The 24,420-nt window shown below is 46.8% G+C and overlaps 9 protein-coding genes across 9 annotated transcripts; 5 read left to right on the top strand and 4 right to left on the bottom strand.

Annotated features, from left to right (window-relative positions):
* Positions 1-2,057: 2,057 nt before the first annotated feature.
* Positions 2,058-3,052, bottom strand: EDB93DRAFT_1248876 (uncharacterized protein; the record flags this gene model as incomplete). The annotated part of the gene is made up of 2 exons (XM_041452778.1): positions 2,058-2,376; positions 3,009-3,052. 2 exons carry the CDS (start codon positions 3,050-3,052, stop codon positions 2,058-2,060), a joined length of 363 nt encoding a protein of 120 aa, XP_041309469.1.
* Positions 3,053-4,963: 1,911 nt separating this feature from the next.
* On the bottom strand, positions 4,964-6,328 carry EDB93DRAFT_1248875 (uncharacterized protein; the record flags this gene model as incomplete). Its single annotated transcript, XM_041452777.1, has 1 exon — positions 4,964-6,328. One exon carries the CDS (start codon positions 6,326-6,328, stop codon positions 4,964-4,966), a length of 1,365 nt encoding a protein of 454 aa, XP_041309468.1.
* Positions 6,329-9,402: 3,074 nt separating this feature from the next.
* Positions 9,403-10,732, top strand: EDB93DRAFT_1271543 (uncharacterized protein). Its single transcript, XM_041454344.1, has one exon. It carries the CDS (start codon positions 9,677-9,679, stop codon positions 10,289-10,291), a length of 615 nt encoding a protein of 204 aa, XP_041309467.1. The 5' UTR covers positions 9,403-9,676; the 3' UTR covers positions 10,292-10,732.
* EDB93DRAFT_1239804 (uncharacterized protein) lies at positions 10,352-11,799 on the bottom strand (the record flags this gene model as incomplete). The annotated part of the gene is made up of 8 exons (XM_041451681.1): positions 10,352-10,408; positions 10,460-10,673; positions 10,739-10,827; positions 10,878-10,949; positions 11,005-11,336; positions 11,386-11,423; positions 11,471-11,593; positions 11,657-11,799. The coding sequence occupies 8 exons, from the start codon at positions 11,797-11,799 to the stop codon at positions 10,352-10,354; spliced, it is 1,068 nt and encodes a 355-aa protein (XP_041309466.1).
* A 2,976-nt stretch (positions 11,800-14,775) lies between these two features.
* On the top strand, positions 14,776-16,794 carry EDB93DRAFT_1248872 (uncharacterized protein; the record flags this gene model as incomplete). The annotated part of the gene is made up of 20 exons (XM_041452776.1): positions 14,776-14,846; positions 14,896-14,974; positions 15,032-15,045; positions 15,096-15,194; positions 15,252-15,261; positions 15,314-15,357; positions 15,416-15,441; positions 15,490-15,521; positions 15,578-15,602; positions 15,656-15,667; positions 15,723-15,738; positions 15,793-15,838; positions 15,893-15,993; positions 16,041-16,100; positions 16,150-16,177; positions 16,226-16,283; positions 16,336-16,360; positions 16,410-16,506; positions 16,563-16,598; positions 16,651-16,794. The coding sequence occupies 20 exons, from the start codon at positions 14,776-14,778 to the stop codon at positions 16,792-16,794; spliced, it is 1,023 nt and encodes a 340-aa protein (XP_041309465.1).
* Positions 16,795-17,413: 619 nt separating this feature from the next.
* EDB93DRAFT_1135780 (TIP49 C-terminus-domain-containing protein) lies at positions 17,414-19,430 on the bottom strand. The gene is made up of 9 exons (XM_041449133.1): positions 19,393-19,430; positions 19,270-19,330; positions 19,023-19,220; positions 18,778-18,971; positions 18,521-18,721; positions 18,247-18,465; positions 17,960-18,198; positions 17,575-17,906; positions 17,414-17,527 (listed from the first exon to the last, which is right to left on the bottom strand). Exons 1-8 carry the CDS (start codon positions 19,393-19,395, stop codon positions 17,621-17,623), a joined length of 1,401 nt encoding a protein of 466 aa, XP_041309464.1. The 5' UTR covers positions 19,396-19,430; the 3' UTR covers positions 17,414-17,527; positions 17,575-17,620.
* A 24-nt stretch (positions 19,431-19,454) lies between these two features.
* Positions 19,455-20,904, top strand: EDB93DRAFT_1135777 (translation protein SH3-like domain-containing protein). The gene is made up of 2 exons (XM_041449132.1): positions 19,455-20,441; positions 20,526-20,904. Exons 1-2 carry the CDS (start codon positions 19,543-19,545, stop codon positions 20,710-20,712), a joined length of 1,086 nt encoding a protein of 361 aa, XP_041309463.1. The 5' UTR covers positions 19,455-19,542; the 3' UTR covers positions 20,713-20,904.
* A 211-nt stretch (positions 20,905-21,115) lies between these two features.
* EDB93DRAFT_1135775 (homeobox-domain-containing protein) lies at positions 21,116-22,595 on the top strand. The gene is made up of 3 exons (XM_041449131.1): positions 21,116-21,398; positions 21,455-22,274; positions 22,322-22,595. The coding sequence occupies exons 1-2, from the start codon at positions 21,217-21,219 to the stop codon at positions 22,131-22,133; spliced, it is 861 nt and encodes a 286-aa protein (XP_041309462.1). The 5' UTR covers positions 21,116-21,216; the 3' UTR covers positions 22,134-22,274; positions 22,322-22,595.
* Positions 22,596-22,655: 60 nt separating this feature from the next.
* EDB93DRAFT_1135770 (uncharacterized protein) lies at positions 22,656-23,954 on the top strand. Its single transcript, XM_041449130.1, has 5 exons — positions 22,656-22,833; positions 22,885-23,025; positions 23,082-23,396; positions 23,453-23,519; positions 23,569-23,954. Exons 1-5 carry the CDS (start codon positions 22,796-22,798, stop codon positions 23,776-23,778), a joined length of 771 nt encoding a protein of 256 aa, XP_041309461.1. The 5' UTR covers positions 22,656-22,795; the 3' UTR covers positions 23,779-23,954.
* Positions 23,955-24,420: the final 466 nt, after the last annotated feature.

Raw genomic sequence — 24,420 nt, 5'->3', positions numbered from 1 at the left:
ATCTGATAAAGATAACAGTCGCTCAATTGGGGGCTATGTCTACTTTCTTTTTGGCTCCCCCATTAGTTGGTGTTCCCAAAAGCAGTCTGTTGTTGCAACCTTGTCCACTGAAGCTGAATACATCTCACTCTCTAATGCGGCCCGCGAGCAGATCCATCTCAGCCAGCTGCTATGCAATTTTGGTCTTGACCTCTCACTGATCACCCCCACCACGCTATATGGTGATAATAATGGAAGTCACGCTGTAGAAAGCAGATTCCCACTGAGCTCAGCAGAAATCGTACTACCTAGACAACAAATATTTAGGTAGATCTTAGCACGACCTAGTCTGCTATACTTGCAGAGCAAGTACGTTCGATCCTATAGGGGTAGCTGTTTGGTATTAGTTTAGATAGTTAGTTATCAATAATAGGAAGATAATCCGAAGCTAGGAACTACTTGTCCAAAGGAAAACTGTTGGGTCCGAAAATATTGGAGTCGGGTCGGGCATCGGACTATGCGTCGGACAGTGAAGGAATGTGTCAGAAGTATGTCGGATTGTCGGTCAAATGAGTGTTGGATGTGTTGGAGTGTTTTGGAGAAAAAAAGCAGATAGATATTTTGCAATACAATCAAGTACTACTAATATCCAATGACTTCCATCCTACTACTGAGTAGGGAAAAGTAAGTAATGCAATAGGTAGGAAGTACTAGATATTAAATAGTGTCTATGTAGGATTTTGGAGTGCATTAGGCGAAAACAGTAGCGCAAAATCGGGTCTGAATGTATGTAAAAGAGCATGTGTACTGCACCTTTTTGTAGATAACATGTAATAACACTGTCTGTAATGTTCAGTAATGCGAAATGAGTAAATACCCACCAGTGGGGGTAGATACAACTGGACAGGACATAGGGAGGACGAGTCTGATGCAAAAATGTTGGGTCTGAAACTTTTGGGTCGGGCGTCAGGATCGGGATCGGAATGTCGGGGATGCGTCGGACGAATACTGTTTAACATGAGTATCAAAAACATGGGTTTTGAGCCCAGCGCCGCGACTATCGTTACAGCGCGCTAACAAAAAACCCTCAATTCCACGACCAAGCCAAGCACATTCATGTCCACTATCATTTTGTTCGAGATCTAGTCAGCAATGGGACCATCATTATTCCCTATGTACCCACACACGATATGATTGCCGACATCTTCATGAAATACCTACCACGAAAACTTTTCTGCAGCCATCAACACTCGCTCGCTCTTCGTTCACTGTCAAATGAAGACCCAGCTGAATGAGTACGCCCACATCTCTAGTGTTTTGCATCCAAGTGGAAGTATCAAGATATGACCCTTACACATATTTAGCCTTTTCATTTTATACACACGAACACTCCTCATACCATGTGTCATACACATTCCCTATTGGTTCTCCGTCCCAATCAAACATATCAATTCCTCTCCTCGTCGAATAATCTCACTCAGTCTTTTGAACCAAGACTGAGGTGAGCTATCTTACTGACATCCCTACTCTACTCCTACTAACTACTACTCTACTAGTTTTGTTCTCGCCCTTAGTTTCTCTAGTCCGAGTCTCGTCACCCCTAACATCTGGACCAATGGCAATGAAGGGCACCGACAAGGATTTGTCATGACTTGCGTGAGCCTTGATCAGTGAGGTGATAGATGGGATGTATGAAGAGATATACTGCTGCGAAAGAGACTTTCCCCTTGCTCTGCACTCACCAGCGGCATGCAACAGCAAGAAATTGAAAAGAGATGTCAGGCACCACCATATTTGGGAACCTCGTCAAGCAATTCCGCTCAGACTTTCGACCACTGGGCTGACCATGTCGTCCCACAACTCTCTCAAAGCTTTTATCAGCACTATTTGGTTCCCTTTAGGACCGGCCTCTTTTTCAACTGCCTCTCGGGATGCTGGTATCAATTTGACAAGTTTCAGCAAATCGGTAGGGAGTTGAATGTGCTAGCTGGAGATCGCTTGTGCTGGATGATAATGGTGTGGCACAACTTGCTTCGATGAGCACAATGATAGGTCCATCATGAGCTGCATCTTTAAGATCAAAAAATAAGGGGGGGAAGAAGGAAGCGGAAGAAGCTCTCAATCTTCCGGATCTCTTCTACAGCTCTATTCCACTCCTCCACTAGACGTCTGTACCAGGTTTCCTCTGCTTCTATGTCGGCTCTTGGGTTTCCTTCTGAATAGTTCACAGGAGGTTTACTGAGGAGGGAGCTGAGGTCTCTGAATCTCTTCATCAGGGCCAATGCATGAGTGCCGTGAGTCTGGAGGCCATCAAGAGGGGTGCGGAGCTGTATCATCTGGGTCCAGATGATAGTCCTGCCTTGTTCCAACAACTCGACAGCATGGCACATATCACCACTACAAAGATGCAGCATCAATGACAAGTGTACTTGGGAAGTCCTTTATGATATTGTGATGAGACAATACTGAAGCTGTTGTAGTCATGTAAGTGTCCAGAAGTTGCATGGAAGTTGCATATGCCTCCAGTTCAGTGGCATATAAATGTTGAGAGGCATGAACAACCCAGAGCATACTTGTTCACAGGCGGGATAGCAAGCTTCCAAAGACAATATTTGCTGCTGCCCTGAAATGATGCATGGCGGCATTCAGACCATCACCATCATCACCTGCACCAGTGTCGTCAGGGCCTGAGTGGTGGAGTGACAGATAGACCTTGGCCAGCAACTTATGGACTAGTAATTGACGAGGATCATGTTGTGTCGACAGAGTCAATGCACAGCATAGGTTCTCTCGTGAGTCATGACTCCTTGAGGTCTTCTCTATTGTGTTGGTGGTGAAAGTGGGTGGAGAGTTGATTCACGAGGTTATTTAATGATTCAAACTGATTTGTGTGACCGACGGGGCACAAGCCCAGCGCTTCCTGAGGTTATGAGGAACGAGTGAGCATGGACAAGGTGAGCTAGACAGACAAATATATTCTAAGGTATATTAGCTTGTATGAATGAAGGGGAAAAGACAATAAGGCTTACATCTCAGTATCGTGAAGAGACTGAGATGTCTGTATGGCTGGCATGTTGTTTTAAGCTATGGAAATATGGGGAAAATAAGAACGGAACAGAAATTTGTTTGAAACGTTCAGATGAGACTCAGCTGAAGTGCTGACACATTTGCACTCCTACTGCTATGATGCAGTTTACCCGTTGTTGCCCTCTGACTCCAGCACTTCCTTGTGAAGTGTGATAGCCTCATCCAAGTCTTTGTCATTGCCTTGGTGAGACCAGTGCTTTCCTGTTAAGTGCAATAGCCTGATATAAGTCTTCTTCATTGCCTCAGTGCTGAAAGCGGGAGGAGAGTTCAGTTGCGAGGCTATTTAATGACATAGACCAATCTGGGTGACCGACGGGGTGCAAGGCCAGCGCTTCCCTGTGAAGTACAATAGCCTCATTTAAGTCTTTGTTGTTGCCTCAGTGCTTAAAGCGGGAGGAGAGTTCAGTCGCGAGGTTATTTAATGATATAGACCGATCTGGGTGACCGATGGGGTGCAAGGCCAGCACTTCCCTGTGAAGTGCAATAGCCCAATGTAGAAAGCTGATTCCCACTGGGCTAGACAACAAATATTTAGGTAGATCTTAGCACGGCCTAGTCTGCTATACTTGCAGAGCAAGTACGTTCAATCCTATAGGGGTAGCTGTTTGGTATTAGTTTAGATAGTTAGTTATCAATAATAGGAAGATAATCTGAAGCTAGGAACTACTCATCCAAAGGGAAATTGTCGGGTCAGAAAATATTGGAGTCGGGTCGGGCGTCGGACTATGCATTGGACTGTCGGGAATGCGTCGGACGATAAAGGAATGTGTCGGAAGTGTGTCGGATTGTCGGTCAAATGAATGTCGGATGTGTAGGAATGTTTCGGAGGAAAAGAGCGGATAGATATTTCGCAATACAATCAAGTACTACTAATATCCAATGACTTCCATCCTACTACTGAGTAGGGAAAAGTAAGTAATGCAATAGAAGTACTAGATATTAAATGGTGACTATGTAGAAATTCGGACTGCTATAGGCGAGCATAGTAGCGATATTTTGGGTCCAAAATCCTATGTAATAGGACATGTGGTACTGCGGACCATGAGAAAACATGTAATAACGCTGTATACAATGCTTAGCAAGTCAAAAGGAGTAAATGTGCACCTAGTGGGGATAGATGTGACTGGACAGGACATAGGGAGGACTGGTCCGATGCGTGGGAATGTCGGGTTGGGATCGGACATGCATCGGACTGTCGGAAAGTGCATCGGGTCAGGATCGGACTGTCGGACTCAGGTCGGGGTAGTCGGAAGTGCATTGGACAAATACTGTTTGACATCAGTATCAAAATAGTTGGTTCTGAGCCCAGTGCCACAACCATCGTTACACCGATCTAAGTCTTTGTTGTTGCCTCAGTGCTTAAAGTGGGAGGAGAGTTCAGTCGCAAGGTTATTTATAACATAGACCGATCTGGGTGAATGATGGGGTGCAAGGCCAGCACTTCCCTATGAAGTGCGATAGCCTCATCCAAGTCTTTGTTGTTGCCTCAGTGCTTAAAGCAGGAGGCGAGTTGATTCATGAGGTTATTCAATGATGCAGACTGATGTGTGTGACTGATGGGGCATAAGGCAAGCGCTTCCCCATGAAGTGCGATAGCCTGATCCAAGTCTTTGTTGTTGCCTTGATGCTCGAAGCAGGAGGCAAGAAGAACCGCAAGGTTATTTATATTAAATGACACAGACAGATCTGGGAGACTGGCAGGGCACAAGGCCAGTGCTTCCCTGTCAAGTGCAATAGCCTGATCCAAGTCTTCATCATTGCCTCAGTGCTCGAAGCGAGAGGAGAGTTGATTCGTGAGGTTAATTAATGACATAGACTGATCTGGGTGACCAATGGGGCACAAGGCCAGCGCTTCCTCATGCAATGCAATAGCCCAGTCCAAGTCTTTGTCATTGCCTCAGTGTTCAAAGTGGGTGGAGAATTGATTTGCGAAATTATTGAATGAGGAAGACCGATCAGGGTGCAAAGCTAGGCCTTCTCTGTGGAGTGCAATAGCCTCATCCAAGTCTTTGTCATTGCCGTGGTGATCAAAGCAGGTGTACAGTTGATCAGCAAGTTTAATTAATGACCTGGACTGATCTGGGTGGCCGACAGGGTGCAGTGCCGGCTCTTCCCTTTGAAGTGCAATAGCCTCATCTGAGTCTTCGACATTGCCTCGGTGGTGAAAGCAGGTGGAAAGTTGAACTGCAAGATGATTCAATGATGAAAACAATTCTAGGTGATCAACCGGCTGCAAGGCCAGCACTTCCCTATGAAAGGTGATAGCCTCATCCAAGTCTTCGTAAACGCCTCGCTGGTTAAAGCAGCTAAAAAGTTGTTTCGCAAGATAATTTAATGGTGAGGACTGATCTGGGTGACCAATAGGGCACAGAGCCAGCGCTTCCCTATGAAGCGCGATAGCATGATCCAGGTCTTCATCATTATTGCCTCGGTATTCAAAGCAGGTAGAGAGCCGATTTGCAAGGCTATTTAATGATGAGGGCCGATCTGGGTCACCAACCGGGTGCAAGGCCAGCACTTCCATCTGATATATGATGGCCTGATCCAAGTCTTTGCCATTGCCTCGACGCTCGAAGCGAGTTTGCAGTATTGTAGCCAGATTACCTAGCAACTGCCCTCGGTAAGCATGTTCAGTATCGTAGTATCCCAGTGCATCATGATGAAGGGATATCACTTCATCTAAGGCATGGGGCTCATCCCTCTGGAAGCACCACTCTATTTGATGAGCAAGCTGATTTGGTGATAACGAAAGCATGAATGCATCAGGCCACTCCTGTTGAAGATAGTTTTCATCCAAGCTTCCAGCAGGATGCAGAGCAGATGTTTTTCTTGCAATCAAAACCACTCTGTAAATGTGGCTCTTGGCATGACAGACATTGAGCACTTTGCTCAGTAACTCTTCAGCCATGTCAACATCATTTTGAGATCCCCGTCCCGCAAAGCAAGAGAGCAGAGAAATGGCAAGATGGAGTTGGGTGATGGGTCGGTCTGGATGACCAATGGGACACAAATTGAGTGCATCTTGAAAAAGAGAGATAGGTATGTTGAGGTCAAGGTGTCTTCTGTTGGCTTGGCAACTAATGAGTTTTGTGGTGGCTAGATTGAATAGTGCTGCAGGGTAGTAGGGATGATGCACGGGGCAGAGATACAAGGCATGTTCGAAGTGATTTATGGATTGGTCCAGATTACCATTGTTCTGTGTCCTGCGGTATCGTGCGAGAAGAGGATGTCTGGCATCCATCCTCAATGCTAGCACATCCATATCGTGAGATGTAAGCCACAGGTTACAACAATAAGCATCAGAATCCCAGACTGCATTGATCACTCATGCTAGTAAGGGGACAAAGAGCTTCACTGTCATTTTGATCAGAAAGCTGCTGCTCCACCATCATGAACAGTGAAGTACAAGCGGATACGACTTGATCCCACTTCGGTTGAAATATTATGGCTGTGATACTCGTTAGCATCTGCCAGGTGTTATTTACAATGGACAATACTGATGATGTGACCTTTCGCTGTGATCCAGTAATTCTCTGACAGAGATCTCAAATGTGCGGAGGAGTTCACCATGACAGGGCATGAGACCCAATTCAAATGATGCATACATGCTGACCCAAACTTTAAAAGATGGCTCGCACGGCCTCAAGTCTTTCTCAATACCTGCAAGGCAAATGGGGTTAAGGACTGCTTACAGAAGAATGCACTCATTTCATTCGATGACAGCTTGGTCTACGTGTGCAGATTTATTGCTTGTCCGATATTCAGCACCGTCAACCTTGACTACCACATGGAAGCCAGCGGGAATCCGTCAAAGACCAAGAGCGAGATCGGTGGCACGAATAGCTTGAGGGAAATCATCAATACGAGCTGAGTGGATATAGGTGATACATACAAGTAACAATGACTTGTTGCACTCCACTGAGGTGTATCTCTCCCGAGTCATGTGTGTAGAAGCTAACGAACGAACACGCTCAGTGTTTGGAACAAACGGCTTATATTGTAGTTACCTAACGAGCGAACACGCTAGAGTTCTATCGTAAGAGACAACGAGATAATGAGAAAATAGGAAAGACATACCTCAGTGTTTGGAACAAACAACTGAGGTATGATAGAAGGAAACGTGAAGGTTTAAGTACTAACACATGTGACAGAACAGAAAAAGGAAATATGCTATATGATGACAACAAACAATGATGCGAAGTCCATAACTCAACAATGTGTGTGTTCTAGGTGGCTTGGCTCCTCACCCATGACTGGGAGGGTATCATCGATGGATCCAATATGGAATCTGCCATAGGAAATCATGAGTACCGCGTGCTGAGTGATGGTAGATGGCACATACTGTTGATGGCGACTTGTAGCATTTCACTGGTCACGAGGTTTGTCTCTCCAAGATCTTGGAGTTGTTCTGGCTGGCCTGGTTTCTCACTTAAGGCTTGAAGTGTATCCTCGAGCAGGCCTGGCACAGAGTCTATTGTGAAACAATACAGGAGAATAATGATGAAAGAAAACATTGCCAGGGGTGGTTTGGGAGATCATCGGTATGTGGTAAATGAAGATAGGTGTGACACATACTATTGACGACAACTTGTAGTGTTTCGTTCATTATGAGATTTTTCTGTCCCCTGTCCTGGGGGTGTTCTGGGTGACTGAGGCCCTCTCCCATGGGCGGAGGGTAGTCATTGAAATGGCCAGGAACGGATCTTGACATGTGACTGAGGGATGGATTTCAACTAACACTTGAGGATAAGGTGTGTGCTAGAGGTCATGGTAATGCTGCGAAACCTGTGAGGTCCTGATGGATTATAAGTGAGGGAATCACAGCATGCAGGTGGTATCCACACCATGTAGCGCTGATCGGTAACTCGCAGGATATCACGCCACGCATAGCCTCTGAACCATTTACAGTATTACAATAACATTTAGCCTCATTTATTTTTCTCTTTTTGTAACCATAGCACTGACTCTAGACTCATCTAGACTCGGCTATTCTCTTATCAAGCGGGCTGTCCGCACTCCCTTCTTCTTGATTGTAACCTGACTACTATCATGCGCCGCATGGTTGTTTCACCTATCTTTGCTATCTTGATAGGTTGTACTATTTTCCTATCTCTGTTACCTTTCTTGATGTGGCTGCGCTGCTCCTCTTTACCTATATAAACCCCATGTACAACAGTAGTATTCCTTAACTTAATCTACTGGGTTTTCCCCTTGAATCCTGTTCTATAAGGTCTCCAACCTTATAGTCTGATACCTGATTCTAAGACAGTCACTCACTGTCTTAGCCTGAACCCTTGATAGGCAGAAGTGCTAAAACCACTCGCCGCTGAACCTAGATAGAAGCCGCTGTGCTCGTCTAGTGAGAACCCTTGAACCTGAACCCTCCTTGTACTAGGAGTTCAGAACAAGCTGTCAATGAGACTGGTCTATTTTTGACCATTGACAGAAGAACTATCCCAGTCATAATATACAGTGGGCATCAGATTTGTACAACAGAAGCACGTTGTAGCCTGTATGGTGCAATATTGATTAAAATAGCTGAAACAAGAAGGCCACCAGAGTGAGGCATCCCACACTTTCGCAAAAATTCAGATATTATGAAGCCACACTGCCTGGATGTGACCACCCTTAATCTTTACAGGGTGTCCTATGATCGCTCTGAGAGAACATGTTGGGCGAGAAGGAACGTCAGAACCGACAATTAGAAGTTATGACCCTGCATTTTGCTGCAAGGAGTACATGTGCCATCAAGGATAACATCGAGTGAGTCGACTCAGAGAGGCCCCCTGAAGCTCCCTATAAGGTCTGTCCATCTGGAACCCCCAAAACGGCCCTCAAAAATGCAACTTTTTGACTGTCAAAAATGCTAAGTCGGACAGAGGTCAGTGATCACGTGGTGTGCCATTTTTGTGACCCCTGCCAAAGTGTGACAATTTCTCTGTTGTGCAGCGGGTTCGAGATCAGAGTATATTCAAGTTAATTCTATATTTTGAATTCAGCACATTTGCTGCACAAGATTTTCAGGAAGCATCATTATGAGAGTGTGGTGCTGGCATTGACAAAATCTATGGGATCATCATCACTCGAAGTTGCTACATGACCTGCCCTGAAGTCCACCTGAACGGCTGAAACTACCCCAAAAATGCTAACTTCGGACAGACATCGGCCCTCATCGGCCTTCCAAAAGCCTCAAAAATGCTAAGTTCGGACAGAGATTTGGCCAATTTTCGGCCTCAAAAATGCTAAAATTCGGACAGACCTATGGGGGAGCTTCAGGGGGCCTACTCGGAGGCGGCCAACCAATCATTATGTAATAGAAGCTCAAACCGTGTGCCAGCTGGAGCCTCATTGTCATACCACACATCTACTCCAGAAACTCATAATTCGCTGCTTCAAGTTAGTCCTAAATACCTTCAAGTTAGGTTGTTATACATCAATGACATATCCGCACCAATATCAGTTTGAAACACATGCCAGGATGGTCTCCTCAAGTCACTCCCCGACCTCCCAACTTTAGTCCATCCAGAACAGGCCCTCGACGAAACAAACGCCTGAGGTCGATGCGAGTTGCCAAGTGGTTACCCGCTCCGTTTTTGTCTGGTGGCGTTGTATGATATATGTAGTGTCCTTGCTCTGCGCAATGACTGACCACACCGACCATCACAAATTTGTCATCGTTCACGGACTCCAGTTAGATGTCCTCTATTCTGCATCCAATCGCATTTTGTCAACACTGATTATTCTCTCTGAGCGTGTCGGTGGAGGCTACGATAGATCAAATCGCACTATGTATATGTCACTCGACACCAAAGTTTCTGCGGCAGCTGCTCCAAGGACATATCGTGCGTCTCTTCAAATGCTGAGTTCGAACATGGCAGAGTGGCGACCTGCCCGCGAGTGGGATGTTTCAAGTTCTGCTCTATCGATCTGCGTAATCGATTTTGATTCTCTAACCAGTTCCAATTTACGCAATCATTGGGGTAGTAAGCTCTCATCTTCTCAAGCGCGGGGAATTTCTTCATGGACTGTGTACCATCTTCCGCTCGTCACAGATGACGCACCTCGGGGAACTCAAGAAGACCGAGTCGAGCTCGAAGTCATCTTGAACATCCCCAACTCCTCTACACATCGCAGAATTCAGGATTCCTCAGAACAGATGCAAAGAACAAGCTCTCCATTGAAGTTTGTAGTAAGTTCTCACTTTAATCAAGAATCAGAACCATAGAAAGAACCTCCACGTTGACTCAAAAACCCTGGTCGTCGAATAGTACACGCAATTAACAACCTAAGCTGCCGTTGGAGTGTGCTCAGTGCCACGGCTCTCAGCCCATGTATCTGGTCCCTGTAACATGTCGGCATCAATTTACAACTGATGCACTACAGGAATTCTCACCCTTCTATTGTTAATTCTCTGATTCCTAACTCTTCTTGCGAGCCACTCGGCAGCAGTAGAACCACTCTCAAAGTTCCTGTCAGGTTGCTTCTTCACAGCCTCTGCGATAATAGGACTGGATTCAACAAGGGCCCGAAGAACTTTCGAGCTGGTCGGACGGGTAAAGAAGACCAGGGACCAACGCCCATGTTCTGCCTGTGCGCCGGGAGGTGGACTATCCGTGATGATTCGAATGATTAGTAAGTTTAAGCGCGCAAGTCCTTAATGACATGTACGTACACAACGCGGTGGATGTTGGATTGCAGAATGCCTCCACTGAAAATAGATAGCGCATCCGCGATATTGCAAATAGCATGTCCAGGGATGGGCTATGCGTTTGTGAGCGTCTACCACGGCTACTTAAGGGATTCACGCTTACTCGAACGTAGGACCACTCGTCATGACCAGGGGGCATCACTTGGAGTCCACCGAGCCGATTGTGCAGGAAGGTCTGGCGAGACAAATGTACCCGTCACTACAACGCCCACACATATCAAGGGACCCACCAGGCTACCGAAGTCAGTATGGGCAGCTAGCATAGCTCTGTCCCTCGCTGCCTTGTCCTGCACAGGGGGGCTGCGAGTGCATCTGACCTCACAAGCACTGTGTTCATCCATAGCATGCAGACTCTCCAAAGTCCCTTTCGGCAGTCCAAGCTTTTCATCAAATATATTCAACACGGCATATGTCACATCAAGAGACTTGCGGACAAATGGCGCAACCGTGTTTTCCATGCGAGCGTTTATGGTGGATGGATAAGTGAGGTGAACGACCTGTGGATACGCGAGAGCATCATCTTTGGAGACGTTTATGAATTCAATGTTGTCCACGAATTTGCCTAGATTTATGTCAGTCTATTGCTGGTGATCTGGTCTGGAAGTACGTGCCTGTGCCATCGATCGCCTGAGCCCCCACCTTCTTGTAGCTGATAGAAAATTCAGATAAGATAAGATAAGACACTCAAAGACAGACCCAAACGATTGTCCGTTGTCCCCTTGCTCGAACTTCAAACGTTCTTCGAGGGGTAAAGCCAGTGTCTCGGCACCCAAATTAAACATGTCGTTAGCTTCTTGATCTGCGCCATGGTTCTTCAAACTGTCCGAAGAATCTGGTAGGTCTAACTTATGTTCGGCAAACGATCCAACTCTCATGACGTACTACCAGAATCCAAGCGTTGTCGCAGCCTCCCACAATCGATCAATTTCCTCCCTATCTCCAGCCTTGATGAGCTCATAATCAATAATCAAAAGCGGATGTGTTCGAACATCATCCGGGAAAGGGGGAAGAGTGGTTCCAGGCATATTGATCTAATGAGAAGTCATATCAAACCAGATAATGCTACAAGGTGGGGTAAACCTACCGCGAGAATTAGACAGCAAAGGATAGGAAGTGAGTGCGTGAATGACGTTCAAACTTATACCACTTCGTGCACGCAGATAGTAGATACTGACATGACGTCCACCTGACTTCAAGATGGCTACTTCATCGTGCGAAGAAAGCACCGGAGCACTTCCGTGTTCTGGCCGCGGCGCGTCTCATGTGATACTGTACGTCCCGACTTGCGACGCGGATATTAGTCAACACCACGCCACAAGAACATCTCGAGCGCTCAATCCTTACACTCTACCTGTCAAAGAAGGACAGGGTAGCTGCAAGGGCTGTACTCGTACCTTTTTCACACGAAGAGCGATAAAATTGATTGAACTCACTTCTCGCAAGACACCGTCTGCAGTGATGAACTGGTAGGTAATCTTCTACCGGAAAACTGCGCATTACGGACAGTGAGTCAAAAAGATACCAACCTATCAAGCCGATTTAGTAAGGCCGAGGGGTTTAAGAATGACTGCTCGCCCATGATAATTTTCGACCTGATATGGGCGCGACAGGTGTTTCCGATGCTTTTCGTCTCGCGATTGTTCCTGGAATTGATCTCCGCTGCTGCACTGGTTATAGATCGCAGAGTTGGTCGAGCTCTCGGATCCAGGACGAAATTCGTGACAAAAAACAGACTTGGGAAAACAGATAAACTTCTGATGGAAACGGTTCGCGAAGAGCTGAGCGCTGAGGGGCGGCAAGCATGCAGACACTTGCAGTTGTATGCATGCTGAGTGAAGTAAAACACATAGAAGGACGAGTCTCGACCTGCTGGTCACCGGTAGTCACGGCGATACATGTATAGTGGTGAGTAGGGCAACTGCAGAGACAAAACTCGTATGTGCATGAATTCGAATGACGAGTTGAATTTGCAAAACATTTTGACCTCCTCAACTCTAAAACTACAATTGATTAGAATTGACAGTTTTTACCCTTTTTGGGGCCGGTGCGCGCATCCGCTGACTAATGTACATACAACTCTAGCAATGCCGATGAGTCGCTGCCGTGGTTTAAATCTCTTCCAATATATAATTAGTCTCCCTTAATCGGGCCAAATAAAAAGGATTCTAATATGTACAGGAATAACTTGAGCTAATAAATAGTACCCGCGATGAAATTTTCTTGGAACATGTTCGAAATTCATATCAGTGCGCAGTCTCGATACGATCAAGTCACTGAGCAAACTCGACTCCAGCTACTGTGGGTACTAACATTTTCGCGTCTTTTTCGTCATGACGAACAGCTATCTCTTCTCTTTTACCAGACTTAATAGATCCTTATTTTATTTCGTATGTGTACTAAATATTTTTCAAGGTGCATATATGATATAATGATAGATGCTGCATTGTTTACATAAATTGGATATAGTGATCCTTGATATCGAGTGACAGGTTGAATATAATGAAGAAATAAAATGGAAAGAAGCTGACTGAGATGGAAGCGCTCAAGGAGCTTGCTTGCGTCTCAGAATCGAGTTTCATGGACATCCGCGACCATTGCATCTAGAATGAAGACTTTTGCCAAGCCCATCAAGTGCTTGTTTGATTCGAGTGGCGCAGAGCCTTGATAACATTCGATCAGAGATGAAACTCGATCGAGTCCGCCGGGAATCGGTGGCATCCGGAACGAACCCCAACAAACATACACCATCATGGTGTAGGGCGCTTGAATGACGGCGGAGTCGGCAGGTGGCAGAACACACCTGAAACATGAGGCAAGCCGGCCCGTCGCTTACCTTATGTAGTACCTCAAGCCGTATTATTGTGCGCCACTAACACCGTTCAAAAGGTTCGCAGCGCGATCTCCAGGAGGGTAGCGGCAGAGACTGGTTTGAAGACGGCGAAACCAGATATCCAAAGGAACCAGCAAGGGTTAAAGAGGCTGGTTGTTGGGTGCGGGCCCGAAGTAGTATAGTATATGGGGTAATTCACGGCCGGACTTTTTGTTCTGCCGGAATTAAATTCCCAGATTCATTGTTATCAGGCTCATCTTTTCTTCAGGCTTCTGATTGTTAGGCTAAATCCTGGATTTGAATTTCGCAGGCACTAGTACTATGGCCTCGTGTGGCTACTAGCTAGAACAGTGAACTTCAGCGAACTACAAGTCCTAAACAACTTGGGTGGACCGATGGATTCAAGTTCCCCGGCCTGAGTGCTGCTTCGTACATTCTGATGGACCACTCTCATATAAAAGATGCTGTCAGATTTCGCTGTTCGCCCCCAGAGTCCGAACCACACGGCACAATAAACGTACGGCATAGATTTATTACTCTCCCAACTCAGCGGCGACAGTTTTGTCTACCTATGAGTGCTGAGCAGCGATGCTAAAGACGACTATGAACCTTGGAATCCACCCTCTCCTGCACAATAAACGCTGCATAGCAAGGTTTGTGGGAGACTTTGCGAGCTTGATTAGGTGCCGAGGAAACGTTTAGGCGCTGAGGCGGTGTTTGCACCAGAGGATCGGGTGAAGGTGGGAATTCATTAAAGTGGGCGCTGTTCCGACTGTCCACAGCGCAAACCCCAGCTCTATCAACGATCAAGGGTGTTAAACAAGAGCTCGGTATAAGAACCTCATCTACAATTCAGGTTTGAAGGCAGATCCGAAATATGAGGTTTAACGCGGATTTAGCCCATGATATCGGTTACGGACGGAAGGCCGACCCTATTATGTGGCTATGCCGCTACCGCATGCCGAATTCTTCAAACTAGAATCAGAGGATTCTATTGCTCGCGATGACGAGATCAGTAAAACATGCCTGAATCTCGACCACCATTCCGACATTAATTTAAATCATCACGTACCTACATAAACGAGCAGTGGTGTGTCCAACTTATTTTTTTTTGTGGTCGTTTTTCTTTGCTTCCACTTCCTGTCCTTACTCTCCCCCGCCTCAAAACACCATGTCGGGCGATGTAGCCACCGTTGCGACGGTATACGGTGCGATCCTCCTGGGCACCTGCATTGGCTGCGGGTGAATAATGCTTTGTCTCTTATTTCGACGCGTCTGACATCGTCTCAAGCCTCACTGGGATCGTGTTCGTTCAAACCGTTTTGTATTTCAAATTTTACCCCTCCGATTGCATCCAAAATAAAATATTGGTGAGCTTGGCTAGGTGTTGCTTCCTAAGATCTTTTCTAACTTGATACATACTCAAGGTCTTGGTCGTCTGGTGGGTCTACAAGTGCGACGTTATTTGAAATGTTTTTCACCGCTGTGCAGGGCACTGGACATGATGCACACCATTCTCATCATCACCTCCGTCTGGGAATCCGTCATCGTGAATTTCGACAAACCAGAATTGATGGATCTCATTCCAAAGTGAGTCAGCTGAAGTGTTCTTGTTTCATTAAAATTCATGATACGACTGTACTTTAGGGCCTTAGGTGTTCGTACCCTCCATTGTAATCAACTAACCTGTCTGACAATATTTTATATAGCTTTCTGTAGCCATAACTGCCGCAGTCACATTCCTCGTCCACTGGTTTGTCGTTTCCTACATTTAATTGCCATGGTGGTGGTTTAAATGTTTTATTGTGCAGTTTCTTCGCGAACAGAGTCCGTAAACGTCAGTAATCGAAACTGTTGACCGTGTACCCAGCTGAACCTCTTTTAGTGACAAAGAGGTGGTATTTCGCTGCGCCCCTCGTACGTGTTTAAGTCATACGAGTTTACCGCCATTAAATCTAATGTTCAATTATTAGGTTCTCCTGGCATTCTTGCGTCTTCGTGAGTTTTTATATTTTCATTTTCAATCCTTTGTGCTCATCAACAAACCGCAGTCGCTGCATGTGGTACGTTATCCTCGAGAAATAATTTTTTTTGTAATACTTAATTGGTTCTTGCAAGTTTCGACCACCGAAATGTGAGTTTTACAGAATGTTTATTGTATTTTGTTTCCTCACACTAGCATTCGTAGCATGCGCCTTCGCCACTACTCGCTATTCATCAAGCCATTCCCATCAGTAAGTGGGCGGAAACGCCAACGTCATCGCTTAAAAACTGACTCTGCAATGTAGTGGGTATTCACTCTCGGTGTCACCCTATCTGCGTCTGTGGAATTCATCATAACCGTCGTCATGGTCATCTTCCTTGGACGCAGTCGCACTGGTTTCGCAACGTAGGACCCCTCTTCACTCATGCCCCACTTATCTGATGAGCCATTAGCATGAACCACATCATCAACTCATTGATCTTGTACACACTCGAAACTGGAAGTTTTACTTGGTAGGTGCTCAGGGCTATCGTTTAGGGTTTTATTAACATTTCCTTTCAGCGCTGTCACAATTGCATCCCTTATTTGCGTAAGAGGCATCTAATTTCACAGGAGTGTCTTCTGATGTACAATCCAGTGGATGGTAATGCGGCATAACTTGATCTTCCTTGGAATGCACTTCGCCATCGCAAAGCGTACGTGTAATTTGATGGCTTTATCCTGCTAATGACTAATGACTGGAACTAGTGTATGCCAACTCCCTTCTCGCTACGTGCGTCGGATCCTTCATGTTCTTCTGCTCGTCAACTAATATTTGCTAGACTGAACACACGGAAGCGTTTGCGTTCAGACCATAACTTCTCGAGTCAGCGCGAGGCTGATGTCTACCCTGCCTCGATGAACATTCACAAATCATCGGTTCGTGTTTCATTTCATTTATCACGCGGTGGAACTCACCGATTCGCGGGTTACAGCAGCGTATCCTGGGCCCTCTCTCACCTAACAAGGGCGTACGTATATATTATTGTTTGTCTTGCAAAACGTACTGACGATACCATCTAGGCCCACCTGAACGTCAATGTGGAGACCACCGTCGTGTCTGTCATCGATGAGCCTTGCGATGACTACGATATGGTAGACATTGAATCCAAAGGCTGTGATACAGCATGCGGGACAGAGAAGGACAGTAAAGAGTTTTTACCCTGATCCATGTTTCCTACCGTACTACATTCAATCCACGAGCCCCACCCAAATCCTCAGGCTCCTCACTCGGCATGCCCCAGCCACAATGGGAATATCACCCTGATATTGTATGGCGCGCGATATATTGCACTGCACCGCTTTCAGTTTTTTGGCTTCCTGTAATATAATATAGCTAATAGCTCCACCCACGCTCTTTGCACATTACACTCGCTCATCCTCCCCCTTTTGAAGTGTATCCCGCACGTACCACAATTTACTCGTACGGCAGATGCGCATCCTACCTACCCTATTGTATATTCGGGCTCGCTGCTTACCATTTTCATCATACTGGACTCCTACCAGCACTTGTATCTTTGGCTTCATTCCTGCTTTCGAGGTCGTTTTTCCGTGCTTAGTTCAGTTTGTGTCGGCAGTATTCGTCATAGTTGATTAAAATTACATTTGCTTGGGATTCGATTAGTGAATTTGTTGTAAAGTCGACTTGGTATTAACGGGATGGGATAAAATGACAGTGTAAAGGTGCACCTGACTTTGAAGTAAAAGATGAGATGAACACCACACCTAGGTGGCAAACAGTCACGTCTTGACGACCAGCCGGTCTATAAAAAGTGGCAGAAACTACTCACCAGTCTATTAGGTGAGTATCTCATAAAAATTGGAAGAAAAAACATAACCCGAATTTTATTTTATGAAACCGAGGAAGAACATGCGTTTGTACCCATGTGCTTACTGACACCTGGCGCGCTATCAGATAAATTTCGCTAAGCGAGCACAATCGCTCACGAGACAATCAAGTCTCCTCCCTCAAATGCAGTGACCCGACGTACACCTATGACTCCATCGCATCCCCCATAACTGCATCCTCCTGACCAACCTCCTCAAACACCAAGCTGCCTTGTTGCTCCTTCAGCCACTGCACACTTCGTTTTTCATCCATGAAATACGTGTACGCCCGACGGAGATCCTCAACGTCCACGGCGTCCGACTTCCGTTTCCGTGCGATTACTTGCGCACAAGAGATCAGATTGAGGGCGTACCGCAGGGTCGTAGACGTTGCCATCGAGGTGAGAACGCTTTGTGCTTCTTGGGTCAGGGTCACATCCTCTTCCTCGCAGCTGTGTCCGTGGTTTTAGTGGGCTTAGAAATATATAGTGTGGAAAATATTCACCGGATTTGAATGATCTGCTGGATGTCTTCTTCGGCATAGGGCTTCGTGCTGACGATGAGGACACGATCGAGCAGGTCAACGGGCAGTCCGTGCGGGCTTCTGAATTTCGTTCCTCGTATACGTGACATCCCTCGATTTGAAGCCATGATCACCAAAGGAGACAGCTCGTTCTCAAGCGCACGGTTCAAGAATGAAAAGCATTCGATATCAAGCATGTGTACTTCATCGATGAAAAGGACCTGTTTCAGCGTTAGTCACGGAGTTTTATCATCAAGAGTTTGACATACGCCAGGTACGATTTCTGCTTTGCCTTCTTCCCTCCATTCAGCAACCTTGGAGTTGATTTGGTCACGAAGCTCGGGTTTAATCTCGCCAGTGTCTCCTGCGAAGAGCGCAAGGAAACCTTGCGTTCGACTGTTGATCACATCAATCTCATGTAACGATACTGTGTGCACGACTTCTTTTCGTTTCTGGATTTCGCCCTCGGGACATTGCACGAATTTTGTCTGCAATTTCCATTAGCACCGCTAGAATCTAACCGCAGAAACATTGAGGACGCACGTCTGCACCCATGGCATCATAATCTCTTGAACGCGCATACGAGCGACCAAGTTTTGTGACCCTCCCTGATGTCTTGTCAATCACTACCACATCACCTGCAAGGACCTTTTCTTTAGAGAGAGCATCTATCATCTTGGTACCCAGGTCGTAAATAGTTTCCATGTCTGTTGTTTTTATCGTAAGTTTACCGGTTTTGGTGGCCTGCGGAAGGTAGTTAGAGCTTGTAAACTTTGCTGACTGAGATGCAGCACACATACGCCAGTTAGACTGCGGTCGATCTGGATTTCGACGACCTCTCCTTCAATTATCTCACTTTCTTCTTTGATCCGCACACCGATACTCCGCCGTATGGCTTGCGTCAGTGCTTCAGTCTTGGACATTGACAATGAAAACACCTCGCTGCCAGCGATCATCGTAAACGGTACATCCGAGCCTAGTGTCTGTGCCATTCCTGCAGAATGTCATTCATGGTGTCGCAAGTCAATAATAATCATACACCTGCCTAGTGCGATAGCTGTCTTCCCCGTCGAAGGTGGCCCAGCGAACAATATCGCGCGTCCCGCTATCCGTCCCTCTTGTACCATCTTGATGACCATGCCCGCAGCTTTTCGTGCTTTGGCTTGTCCTACCATACCCTGCGAATTCGCTCGCGGTTCGAGACGGTCGTCAAGCCCAAGACCTCGGATATGCGAGTGTGCGCCTAGCAGTCATTCGTAATTACTCTCAATACATATGAGTGTTTCGCGCACCTATGCGCTCCATTTTGGTTATCTCCCGCAACTCGGACATTCCTGTGGATATTTGAGCAGCCTAGTCATTAGCATCAGCAATTTTCATATGACAAATAACCTTGGATCTAGGAGTTCTCCTACCATTGTTTTGAATGATGAGCGAGTAGAGAGCGCGTTTGTTTGTCCCGAACAAACAACCTTCCTCTCGACCTGCTAAAAATAAGTTCTGCATTTTCCGTTTCAGCATACCTAAACTGCTTGGGGGGCGCTGTTCCGTCGACAGACCGCAGCATGTTGTGCCTTCGTGCACTACGCACTTTCTCATCATTGAGCGCTCCATCTAGTTCTCGGGCATTCACACATGTGCTCCGAACGACCGCTGCAACCAACTCCATAGCTCGCACTTATGCTACACATTTTGCATCGGGTTCAAAAAACGAGCCTAAAGCTACATCTCTAGACGTCGACACCAACGTTTTCAAGACATACAAACCCGTTTCTCCCGGTATCCGTCACCTTCGTCGACCCATAAATGACCATCTCTATCAAGGGAAGCCCGTTCGTCTACTAACGGCTTGCCTCCGGAAACATGGTGGTCGTAACTCTCACGGGCGCATCACCGTCCGCTTCCGCGGTGGTGGTCACAAGCGTCGTGTACGTCTTGTTGACTTTATGCGCACCGAACCCGGAGAGTACGACGTCATCCGTATTGAATACGATCCTGGGCGCTCGGCACACATTGCTCTTATCAAAGCACGAGACGCCATTGCCGAAGGGAAGGCGAAGTGGAAATACATACTTGCTACCGAGGGGATGAGGCCGGGGGATGTGGTGCAGAGCTATAGAATGGGTATGCCTGAAACCACGGGTATACTTCGCACCAGAACGGTTAGGCCTGGCAATGTTCTTCCTATTCGGTTCATTCCTACTGGCACGGTCATTCACTGTGTCGCACTTTCACCTACGGGCAAGGCATTGCTCGTACGTTCTGCTGGCTCCTTCGCTCAGGTCGTGCACCACGACGAGTCTGGACGGTACAGTCATGTGCGTCTCCAAAGCGGCGAAATCCGCCAAGTCCTACAAGATTGTTGCGCTACCATTGGACGCGTAAGCAACCTTAATTGGAAGGGAAGGAAGATAGGGAAGGCTGGAAGAAATCGGTGGCTAGGGATGGAGACCACGAGTCCGAGGTGTTGCCATGAACGCGTCAGTATTTTTCTGTCAACCAATTGCGCGCATTATATTTAGCCACGCTTTTGCATTTTGAATTTTAGCAAGGATCACCCTCATGGTGGTGGACGTGGTAAATCCAAGTCCAACAAGCATCCTGTTTCTGTTTGGGGTTGGGCCACGAAAGGGAAACGTACGCGTAAACCTGGACCCAAGGGCCCTAAGAATAGTAATAAGATGGTTATTCGGGAACGCCCTAGGGGCAAGGAGAAGCGCGCGGGTAGTTCTTGAGCTAAAGTTTCACCATATTCATCTTAGTGATTTTGATCTTGTCTTCCTGAAAACTGCTTCAATACGGAATGCTTGCGTTCATTAAGGCATACCAATTCACATTCGGGATTGCAATACCCTTCCGTGTGTGGGCGGACACAGCTTGGTAGGTGTCTTCATAATATGATCACTACTAGTCTAGGGTTACTGTGAGAAGTTGATACTGATCTCGAGCTAAAAATTGCAGCGTGTCGGTCATGGAGAAGTAACTACCAAATTCCAATTAATGGGACGTGCGCGTGAAAGGTCATTCGACAACGTAGAAAGGCATCGGCTTGACAAGTGAACAGTCAATCTGTTGACTAGTGGGGATAGATCATACACCGAACGCGATCACGTGGCGGGCGCGTATTTGATCTCCGCTACCGCGTTTCTTGTTTGCTGTAGACGGCGTGTCACTGGCATGTAGTCACCTTAAATACGCGTACACCTGACTTCCCGTCCTTTTCCAAACATCCCTCAACCATGCAATCAACTACACTCTCCAGAACATCCTCGTTGGCCAGCATATCTTCCACAGATGATGCCGCGCGTCGAACGCGCAAACGCTTTTCTACTGTTCAGCTCATGATGCTAGAACAGCTCTTCCATCGGACATCTCACCCGACGCGAGAGGAACGCGAAGCCCTTGCAAATTCAGCAGGAATGTATGTCATTCTCCGGACCGACAATACTTGCCCTACATCTGACCCATTTTCCACAGGGAAATAAAGTCTGTCACCATATGGTTTCAAAACAAACGTCAGACAGAGCGCAAAGTAGCCCTTCACAATGCGACGAACGTCTCCAATGATGATGACTCTTCCTCACCACCACTCCCACATGGACATGCTTCCTCTTCACGTCATGTCCATTCCCGATCAGTTTCTTTTTCGAGCTTGCATACTCCACGGAGACGGATAACGCCTCCTCGCCCGCGTCCCTCCCTTGATCGTGTCGCGGCACGTTCCGAATCACGTCTCCAACCACCCCGCACACCTACGAAGCCTCATAATCCGCACGCGTCACTCTGGGATAATATGCCCTCATCTCCACTAGCACCTGCCAGCCCTCCCACGCGCGACTTGGTAGACTTCATGGGCAGCGGGCGCACCCTTGAATGGGCTTGTGCTGCGGCACGCCTATCTGGAAAACCTAAAGAAGACGAAGCAGGTGCTGAAACAGAAGAGGAAGAAATAGAAGCTGTTACACCAGAAGGGAGCTTAGGAGCTGGGGATGACGCCTGGAATAAGAAAACTGTATTTCCCTTCCAGAAGTGCGGGCACGTGGCTCGGAACTTGAAGTTTGCGCCCATGGTAGTAAATGGAAGAAAAAGTGCGATTCAGGACGATGATATGATGCGAGCTGCGCTAGTCTTATGTGGACTGGGAAAGCGCAGCTGAGGAATTTGACATTGAACTTTTGGCACGCACAGCACTAACCTTATTATTTGCACATACCCTGCATTTCCAAAATCGCATCTTCATATCTGTTATCATGTTGTATATACCACATTTTGTACTTTCTTCGAGATCTAGAGGACTCTGTTATTTGTGTGAATTTTGAAATGAAGGACCAGGAAGAAACAAACTTGAACGACCCGACAGATGGTCGAGCCGGCACTAGTGATCTCTGCCAAAGAAAAATCAGTGTAAATCGTATGCTCAACTGACTGTAGATGATTCGAAAAGGTCGAGATATGGCTCGGAGTCATCGATCAATCAAATCAGGGGGTAACATAAACTTCATTCCCTCCGGATTTGATTGTGCAGATCATCTGAAGGGCCATTCCAGATAGCCAAGTGTGCACGGGACAGCTACAAATGAGCTTAACATGCTTCAAAGTTGCGGGACGTGTAGGAGAAGTGAACAAGAAAGGAACGATATCAGATCATGTTTGTGCTCGTTAGGTCGGCATCGTCCGAACCGCATTGACACTATAAACAGATCAGACTTTCGTTCAGGCGTGCATGGGAGACCGAGGCGGCTCTCCTTGATTCCCTTGAGTATTCGCATATAATAGGCAGTTCTTAAAGATATAGTCAGGGTCCTTCTCATCTCCGTCATGCCAAATCCTGTCGTCGTCATCACAGGCGCATCCAGGTTAATCCTAGTCCCTATTTCTGAAACTTATGCTAACCACCCAATATTTAGAGGCATCGGTCTTGCAGTCACTCGTTCCTTACTCAAGGAGCTCAACGCCCGCGTTGTTACGATATCGCGGACTCGAACACCAGAGCTCAGCCAACTGATTCAAGAACACGAGCAATCATTGTTGACTCTCGAGTGCGACATGTGAGTACCAAACCTTCAGTTCATATCACATAGAATTCATGGTCTTACAAACACAGCACAGACGAACCTGCCATCAAAAGCGCTATAAATCGCGGCAAAGACCACTTTGGACAGATAGACGGCTTGATCCTCAACGCCGCTACTCTGGAGCCCATAGCGCGCATCGACAATGCCGATATCACTCTAGACGACTGGAAAAGCTACTTCGACATCAATTTTTTCTCGCTCATTACTGCTATCAGGGCCTCTTTGCCCAGCTTGCGAGAATCAAAGGGTAGGATCATCTTTGTGAGTTCAGGAGCGGCTACTGGAAACATATATGGATGGGGCGCATATAATGCTAGCAAAGCTGCTATGAACAGCCTGAGCAGGTGATAAGCACTCAGTCGGGCAGGGAGACTTTGGACTGATGTGATGAAATGGATAGAACGCTTGCTAACGAAGAACCTTCGATCGTGTCATTGGCACTTGCGCCTGGAAGAGTCGACACTGCAGTACGTCTGGACTGTATCATATCGAACACAGATCTCAAATACCGTACAGATGCAGGGTATATTGAGGGATGCGGGAGCGCAGCACATGAAGGCGACCGATCACAAGAGTTTTGTCGATGCCTACAATGAAGGAGCTCTTGTGAACCCACATGATGTTGGATATGTCATCGCTGCGCTCTCGTTACGTGCTCCTCTCTCGCTTACCGGGCAGTTTGTGAAGTGGGATAACGAGGAGTGTAAAGAATTCCGGAGGAAATGACCAGCTGGTGATCTATCAGGTCGTGTCTATATAGTACAAGACTTCAATTCCTCACATGTGACATGTCCCGTATCTTGCGTGCAGATGTACTTATATATAAGTCTGCAGTAGAGACACAGTCGGCGTACAAGCTAAATTAAACATAACCCGAATTGAGCCGAGCGGCTGACTCAAAAGCGACTCGGAGACCCATGCCCCCCGGAGTCCGTGACAGACTTACCCCAGAATGTCCATAATGTTAGCCTGAGAAGGAGGGGTTCAGTTGGAACGCGCACATGGCGACACGAATTGATTCCGCGGGATCAAACGCTCCGTCCATGTAGATGTGCGCCGTCTATGTGCTGGCATGATGTAAAAAACACTCATCAAGGCAAGTGTGTATAAACAAATATTCTACAGTCTGTCATGTGCTGCTACTTGTAATAGTGGTACACTGTTCCTGCAGTTCGGCTCTGAGCCTAGGGTCGAACGCGCTACTGCCAGCGGTCCAAACTCGGCTCATGCACACCACTCCGGGTCCGAGTCTTGTGCAAATACGAGATGGTCACTATAAAGGGTTCCTTTGTTGTACCTGGCTAGAAATGGACATCGAGTCAACCATCGTACTTACAGGATAGCTTGTTCGTTTGCAAACATACACCA

Source organism: Suillus bovinus (genome assembly GCF_016758785.1).
Source record: "Suillus bovinus strain UH-Sbo-P2 chromosome Unknown EDB93scaffold_16, whole genome shotgun sequence".
Classification (NCBI taxonomy): Eukaryota; Fungi; Basidiomycota; class Agaricomycetes; order Boletales; family Suillaceae; genus Suillus; species Suillus bovinus.
This window is presented reverse-complemented; position numbering and strand designations above follow the sequence as displayed.